At 38.7% G+C, this 8,324-nt stretch overlaps 2 protein-coding genes across 2 annotated transcripts; both read right to left on the bottom strand.

Moving 5' to 3' along the window:
- Window positions 1-3,441: 3,441 nt before the first annotated feature.
- Window positions 3,442-4,506, bottom strand: LOC135593616 (probable CCR4-associated factor 1 homolog 7). Its single transcript, XM_065083799.1, has one exon. The coding sequence runs from the start codon at window positions 4,335-4,337 to the stop codon at window positions 3,507-3,509; it is 831 nt and encodes a 276-aa protein (XP_064939871.1). The 5' UTR covers window positions 4,338-4,506; the 3' UTR covers window positions 3,442-3,506.
- Window positions 4,507-5,553: 1,047 nt separating this feature from the next.
- Window positions 5,554-7,507, bottom strand: LOC135593615 (large ribosomal subunit protein uL14x/uL14z/uL14y). The gene is made up of 4 exons (XM_065083798.1): window positions 7,379-7,507; window positions 7,017-7,301; window positions 6,099-6,140; window positions 5,554-5,821 (listed from the first exon to the last, which is right to left on the bottom strand). Exons 1-4 carry the CDS (start codon window positions 7,389-7,391, stop codon window positions 5,739-5,741), a joined length of 423 nt encoding a protein of 140 aa, XP_064939870.1. The 5' UTR covers window positions 7,392-7,507; the 3' UTR covers window positions 5,554-5,738.
- Window positions 7,508-8,324: the final 817 nt, after the last annotated feature.

Below are 8,324 nucleotides of genomic sequence, written 5' to 3'. Positions count from 1 at the left end.
TACCACTCCCATGCTGGGCCTCTCGGTATCACTGGGAACATGCGACACATCAAAGCATCCGAGGTGTCGTATTGATACATTTAAGTGTGCAAAAGTTGGTCGAAATTGATTCCTCTTGGATGTTCTGGATGAATGGGGGTCGACCCGAGGTGGGATCGACCATATTCTCCCCCTAGACCGTTGAAACTCCCACCACATCTCGTCTAGGTGTTGGTCCATTTGCCTAAATTGGATCCTCAAGTAGTCATCCATTGATTCCATCGATTATGTTTTATATTCAAGCAAAGCAGAGCGGTGGTGTGTTGAACTCCATCTTGGGGAGCAGGGCACTCCTTCGGTTGGCAATTTCATGAACCTTGGGTGATCCTGAGATGTTGGCATTGCATCAGTTAGGGGGATTCTGACGAGTGCCAATGCCAGTGCTAATGGTACTTGAAGTGTTGACCATGGTTGAGATGGTAGCATTGTTTATCGGGCTAGCTGAGGTAGGAGAGGGACGATAGCCTACAATGACTTGCAATATGCCCACGAGCGTCTGTACCTAATGGGTGAGATTTAGAAACACCTTGGTCGAGACGAGCAAGTGGCTCGAGTTCGTCTCAGGGACTTTGGTTATTGAACATATGATAGTACCTCGCCGGCATCTAGACCAAAATGAACATATTCACATGTGGAAAGGGTTACAGTTGCCCTCGTGAGTAAAAGTGTTATAGGCTAGAGGTAAGGATTCCTCATTAGAGCATTTGGCATGTGGATGTTCCTGCAACATCATGCCCTCTAGTGTTATGGTGTTAGGAAAAAATATCATTGATGTCTTTGTCAACCCGACATGGTCTAGACTCGTATGCATAGGATTGTTTGAAGTATCTCCTAGGTGAAAACATCGTGCTCTCGATGTGTCACCTGCATGAAGACTGAGATCAAGGTTTCCTGATTTGATCTTTCCGATGCTTAAGTTATTAATCCGAGATATATGAGTATGAATGTGAATAGTCATCTCTCCTTACTCTATGTTAAAGACGAGCTTTTATATGTGACAGTAACGTATCGGATAATTAGCTGTTAATATATCTCCTATCTAAGCTAACGCTGCAAGCTAAAATCGACATAGATGAGTCTACTGATTTTACCAAGCCGACTCGCGAATCGTCCCAAGTCCCGTGTCACTCGCAAACCAACTATGCGGCCTAGATCGTGAGTTTGACACCATCTAACGACCATAATACTAACCGTGGCTATAAATTTTTCCATCTGAATCAGCAGTTATCCGTATTTAATCCCATTTAAGAATGAGGTTCTCAAAGGTATGGTTTATCGAACACACCGAATCGATAACAAATTTACAGGAGGAAGAGGAAGCAGCTCGCAGGTGTAGCTTTCGTCGTATGCAGAGATCCATTGCGCCATTGCAGTTGCCTCATCTGAACCTGTCCAATGCTAAGGCGAAATGGCACCATCAGCAAACATTCAAACAAATGAATCTTCCAAGCTTCATGTTACCTCAGTACCACCTTAGAAGACATGTTTTAAGTCACAATTGAAGGTCGCTAAGAGATATATCCGTAAGTGGTTGAACTATTTCATCTTTCTAAAGTAATCAAGATGTTGTACATCCAAAATCTCATCGTGTGACAAAATGATATCCTTTAGCCACTGATACTGCATTGAACTATTCCATTCTTCTAAAGAGGCAAAGCAAACTGAGAGGGATGATGAATCAGACAATAACAAAGACAAAAGTAGATAAACCTTCAATACAAGGATACTGCAGAATAACGTTTTACAATTTGATGTAGCATAAACGTTTCTTATTAAAACAAATAAGAGAATTTGAGCAGAATATATATATTACTCCAGAATATGTCTCAAACAACTCAACAAAGTAATTGCCATCGATTACCTAAATGCGGCAGCAGAAAACGAGCACCCGGGACGAGCCTCCTGATGAGCTCAAATAAACCCCAGCTGAGAAAAACCTAGGCTCACAGCAACAGAAAGATAACCTCAACTGAAAGATGTGGCAGCTCCAGCAACAGAAATTGACCGAGTTTGTAATGCTCAAAGTTTCAATCCAAGGAAAACCTAAGCTCACAAACACTGAGCCACATAAACTGGACTTGATGATCCTGAGGCCCAAAAGTAGTAACAAAGACAAATGCACATGCTTTTGTTCCATTAGCTGATCCAGTGATATCAGAGGTAATTAGAAGCATGTATGACACCATCGTTAACCAAAGTTTCTCAAATTTTAGATCCAGGTTTCTTGTACTACGTGTTGTTCCTTCCGTCAACAGTATATTATTATAAGTTTCTCAAATTTTCTATCCAGGTTTCTTGTACTACGTGTTGTTCCTTCTGACAACAGTATATTATTATACCTAGGACCTCATTTCGTGAATTCTATGACATAATAATGCAACTACAAAAATGCTACAATCTATTTTGTGTTTTATGACTTGTTCTTCAGACTTCCATGTTTCAGAATTATCAAAAAACAGCTGACTAAAAGCAAAATATTCATAAATGTATATTAAACCAATTCCTAAACAAATATATTTCCAAACTCCAGGATTCTATCAAACCATTTTCCACATCAACCAATATATTCAGCCATAGATTGACAGCGTCATTAGTTCCTCACTTATCACATAGATATTGATATACAAAGTTACAAACAATCAGAGGGAGCAACCCTGTACATACAAGCTTTTAGAAACACTAAAAGAAACTAATTACATTTTCTATAACCATATTAGAATTCATGAAAACAAAAACTAAAAAGTTATTACATTAGGAACAACAAATGAGTATAACAATGTCAAAATGTAAATTATATACCATCGTACAAGGCAACCCCACTTCCTTAGCATTCATTTAATACTGGTGCCCTTTTTTCACCATCTACTCATATTTCTGAATCTAATTAAAGCAGCTCAAGTTGTAAAAATTTCCCGAGAAAGGTTATGTGGTAAACTAGGCAAAGAGACTTACAGACTTCAAACATGAAGAAAAGAATAAGTTCATACCATATAAAGTTATAAACCACCGAATCAATAGTGCAAAGTTTGAGATATACTAGAAACGAGACTTAATAAGATTAAAAGAATGGATAAAGAAGAACTCATACTTAATATTGCAAAATTTTACCTTTTCTATAAAAATACAAATACAGACTCCAGCAAGTTTGTATTAAATTCAATCACACGTCTTGCTAACAGGAAAATAGTAGAATAGGAAGCAAGACTGCGACATTCTTAAAAAAACTGCATCAGCACATTTTGTTAAATGATTAACAGAAATATGCAGAATAAAGTATGCAATGGAAGTATGAAATCACAGCATGTAAAAAGGAAAAACAGTAGCAGATGATCTAAGTTGAAAAAAAAACAAAAGCCAAGCAAGCACAAATGAAATGCAAGAAGCAACGCATACAACAACATGTACTCACCAAACCAGTTTTTTTTTTCCCTTTCTTTTTCAAATTCATTGATGAATTACAGCAAACATCACCGTGTGTTTATGCCATGTTCAATATCCAAACCATACATCACCCCAGCATACCTCTCAATTGACCCATCAAAGTAACTGCCCATCAACTTCCTAAATGCGCGAGCAGTAAGCAAGCTATCTGAGCCCGCTTGATGGCAGATGCCGACCCTCTCGACCTCCAACTGCTCGGCAACCTTGTTAAGCCCCCCGTGGAGGCTGTTCGAGAACTTCAACAGGTGCTTAATGTCGTACACAACCGGGAAGAACGTCCTGACGAGCTCAAAGAACCCCTCTCGGGTGTCGGGAAGCCTTCTGCAAGTTAGGAGTTTTAGGAGGTACCCGAAGTCATAAGCACAGTGGAAGGTCACCCAACTGACGGAATCGTTGAGGACGACGCCGGACGACATCAGGAGTTCGGCGAATCGTATCGCGTCGACACCGAATTCCCGATTTCTCACCAAATCAATGCCGGACCTGATGAGGAGGTCGATGGAATCGGGATTGCTGACGTCGCGGTCGACGTCGAACTCCCTGAAGTTGAACTGCCACACGACAGGGTGTCCGCCGGCAGCCGAGGAGGTCGGGAGGTTCCCGTCGGCGTCAGAGAAGGTCAGGCCGAGCTGGATAAGGTGGAGAAGGTCGACGTTGGCGCGGAGGATGTGGTAGTTCTGGTCGGCCACGGTCTTGAAGTCGCCGAGGGGGCGAACGGCGACGCCCGGGAACTCGGTGTCCATGGCGACGAAGGGGAAATCGTCGACGATCTCCCGGATCACGGCGAACTCAGCCTCAAGGTTGTTGGCCCAGACATCGCGGATCTCGACGGTGGAGGCGTCGTCGCCTTTCGACATGGAAGGTCAGGGGTTCAATCGGTGGCGTGATCGAAGAGGAGGGGCATAAGAAACCCTAGATATTGGAAGGGGGAGCGAATCGGAACCCTGTAATGGACCAAATCGACAGAAGGGTGAGGCCGAACGAAAGGGAATCGTGAATCGAATAAGGATCAAACGGGGAAACCAGGAATAAATTAGGGTTCTCGACGGCGAAACCATTTCCCCCCCTTTTTTTTTCCTTCGTTTGAAATTTTAATTTTAATTTTAATTTTTTTTTATCGTGCCCGTTTACTCTGTTCTCGTTTCTCGATTCTCCTCGGATTTTTTTTTGATAAAATATAAGTAATTCAAGTTGGGTCTGACATCGACTGATATTTTAAATATTAGAATTTATCGAAGAAGATTTAAAACCTTTTAATATTTGGTAAGTGGATATGTTGAATCATCATTATATTAAAATTTTAAATATAAAGATTTGTTGAATGAGGTCTCCGACCTTTAACAAAATGCTTTTAATATTGGATAAGTGAATATATTACACTAGTCGCATATTTCATATTTTAAATATAAAGATTTGCTGGATGAAGTTTTGAATCTTTAATATTTGGTAAATGGATTCAGTAACAAAATTTATCAAATAATATTTTAAAATTTTATATATCTAATATATTATTATTAAGTTAATATTTTATATGTTAATATTTTACATTTGGCACATTGAATCTTTGATATGCAAGTGTAATATGATATACTTGATCGTCTTACCCCTAGTGTGCATGACACCTACATAGAAAAACTCTATCGAAATAAGGTAAAATTTATGGACCCGATCACCCAATCACTGACACTCAAAATAAGATGTTCATGATATGTACTTCAAAAATCTCATATAGGAAAACACTCCACTTGCATATATAAGTATACATAAACATGTTTTCCTATATTAAATTTTAAAGTAAATATCATGAGAAATTACAACGCTTCATAAAAATGGCTACAGAATGTAATTCACAAAAAACCCCATGGATAATTCACATTGCTCCTCAAATTTGTCAAACAGCGCCTGTAAGATCTAAAAGTACTATAATTTTTCTTCGCACCATACATTCCAACCATAGAGTGTTGACTAGAGTCATAATTAGATTAACTAGAACAACAAACGTTAAGTCCAATAAAACAGCATATCTTCCAGCACTACCAACAACCAGTTGCCTGATGCACTTGAGACTTGAAATAATATAAAGAGACCATTTAAAATTAAAATGTGACCAACAGCAGAACATCAAATCCATAAGATGAAGAACTCTAGTAAACATCACTAACCAGGGTAACCAACTCAAACAACACTGATACATACTATTTCTTGAAACAAATAAACATAAACCAAAACCTCAGCTCTTGACCCCAAGAACCATGACCCTACACGATCGCATTTGCTGCACTAGCAATCCTTGGCCACAAGTCGGCACATTCCTTCCCGATGGGTCCAGTAATAGCAGATCCTGCAGCAAGCAAGCCAATTTCTAATGAGTGGCATAAATGTGATCAAATACTTGAAACAAAAATCATAAATGTGATAGACCCCGAAAACAATTATAGGCTGAATGAGTGGCATGGTTTAACAATAACCACATGTCTATCGTCTGATGGCATTACTGCTCAGGCCCCAATAAGCAATATGTTTCAAAAAGTGATTAAGATGACACAGCTTCATTTGTAATTGTCCTTAAGATGTCTCATCTTTCAAAGTGAAAATTTCCCACATTCCATCTGACATACCTTTCATTTCTCCCTTCGGGTTAACAATCACTCCAGCATTATCTGTATCATATGAAAGATAAAGCATTAAATGGCTAAAATATATGAAAAAACCAGTTGAAATGTCAAGAAAAATAAAGAAAAGTTGAAGTTCCTGCTTTGCCACTAAAATAGAGAAACAGCCATTGCAGTCATTAGTTGTGTGAGCAACAAAAGCCATTGTTACAGTCGCTGGACCAGGCAAGCAAACAGCAACCAGCCAAGAAAGCAACATCAATAGTCACTTAGGCAAGCAAAAACAGCTGCTTCATCTACTAGCAAGCCAAGCAGCAGCCAGGTATCTTGATCAAATAGGAAAATAATACAAAATAAACAGGAAAACAAATAAAACATAACTTATTGCTAATTGCCATTGGCTGTTCACAAAACCATAATGGTCATTCATTGATCATTCACATGTGCCGTATCATCCTCATCCTCACAAGTAGAGCATTGTGGAGTTTAAAATAAGAATCCAGATATAAATTGATATGATCATGCGATTATGAATAGTGTTAGCACTTTGTTAACCGCTTCTCTTTCTCTTAACACAACAAAACCAGTAAATACTTATTTTATTCTACCAACATTAGATGAATTAATTGGCCAGTAAAAGTGATTTAAGTTTTACACACATGCCATGCTCACAGGTCAAGTCAAACTATCTCGAATTCACAGCAAATTCACGTTTGAACAATATTTTCAGCTAAATCAGCTATGAGGAGTGACCCAAAATCGAATAATGCTTCTATCAGTCCCCAGTAAAGAGACATGATTTTCCATATATAATAACCCGTACTCACATGTTATTCACTAATTAACAGCAACGATAAATGTAACATATACCGGGAGAATTAAATTAATAACATGCATTTTGCAAATGGAGATCATCCAACGAACCTTCAAAGTACATGTAGACGCCATCCTTTCGGCGCCACGGCTTGCGCTGGCGGACGATGACGGCGGGCATGACCTTCTTCCGGAGGTCGGGCTTGCCCTTCTTGACGGTGGCCATGACCATGTCCCCGACGCAGGCCGAGGGCAGGCGGTTGAGGCGTCCCTTGATCCCCTTGACGGAAATGATGTAGAGATTCTTCGCCCCCGTGTTGTCCGCACAGTTCACCGTCGCCGCCACCGGCAGACCCAGCGACATCCGGAACTTGTTACCCGCCGTTCCTCCGCGCCCTACAAAAGCCACCGGAGATCATTGAACAATCTGAGATCGATCGATCGATCGATCGACATGGAGATGGGAGGGTTACCTCGCTTCGACATCTTGGAAGAACTCGAGCAGCGAGGCGATGCGACCACGGGTTTCGGCAACGGCCGTTGTTTCTCTGGAGCTTTATATGGCGTAGTGCGAAAGGAGTCGGTCTAGGGTTTTCCATTGAGCAATAATATTACAGTAATACCCCTGAAGGTGGGGACGGTGGCCAACTGGGCACAAGTTCTGGGACCCAATACAAGCAGACGTGGCCTAATATTATGGCTTAATTTGTAATGCTCATTAAAAAAGTACAAAAGTAAAAATATATCATTAGGAATTTGTTTCTGATTTTTTATGTAAAAGAATATGTTTGATGATCACAAGCTCTAAAGGATTGGAGAATGGAAGAGAATTGTCAACCGTTTGAAAATGTGGCTACAAGGAGTTTGCAAAAGGGGCCATTTATCTTGAAAATATTCTCATTTTGGGTGCTTTCACCTCTTTTTCGCTCGTTTTGAACCATTAGAGTGTTTTCATTTGATTCATTTATAGTATTTTTAATAACATTTATAATATGTCTATTGATATACTGAAAATACAATAAATATATTATATCTCTCTAATTTTCATTGCCCGTAAACTATTATGATATTATATTTTTTAGCTTGTAATTGGTTTAATTGAGGTTTTAAGTCTATTTGAATCATTTATAATATTTTTTAAATATATTTTACAGTATTTTTATCATGGACAAAATATTATAATAAGTTATTTTTTTATTTCTATTCGAGTGACATTATTCGTAATCTATTATAAATACCTATTTGAATCATATATAAAATAATTTTTAGTATGTTTTGATTCCATTTGACTTATTTATAGTGTTTTTATTACGATAGCTAAAATACTATAATAAACCAAAAATATTATAATAAATTAAAACACTATTTCGGATAAAAAAATATATTTTTTGAAATATGACTTGAATATTTTTTGAATTA

Source organism: Musa acuminata, chromosome BXJ1-9 (genome assembly GCF_036884655.1).
Source record: "Musa acuminata AAA Group cultivar baxijiao chromosome BXJ1-9, Cavendish_Baxijiao_AAA, whole genome shotgun sequence".
In the NCBI taxonomy this organism is placed as follows: domain Eukaryota; kingdom Viridiplantae; phylum Streptophyta; class Magnoliopsida; order Zingiberales; family Musaceae; genus Musa; species Musa acuminata.
This window is presented reverse-complemented; position numbering and strand designations above follow the sequence as displayed.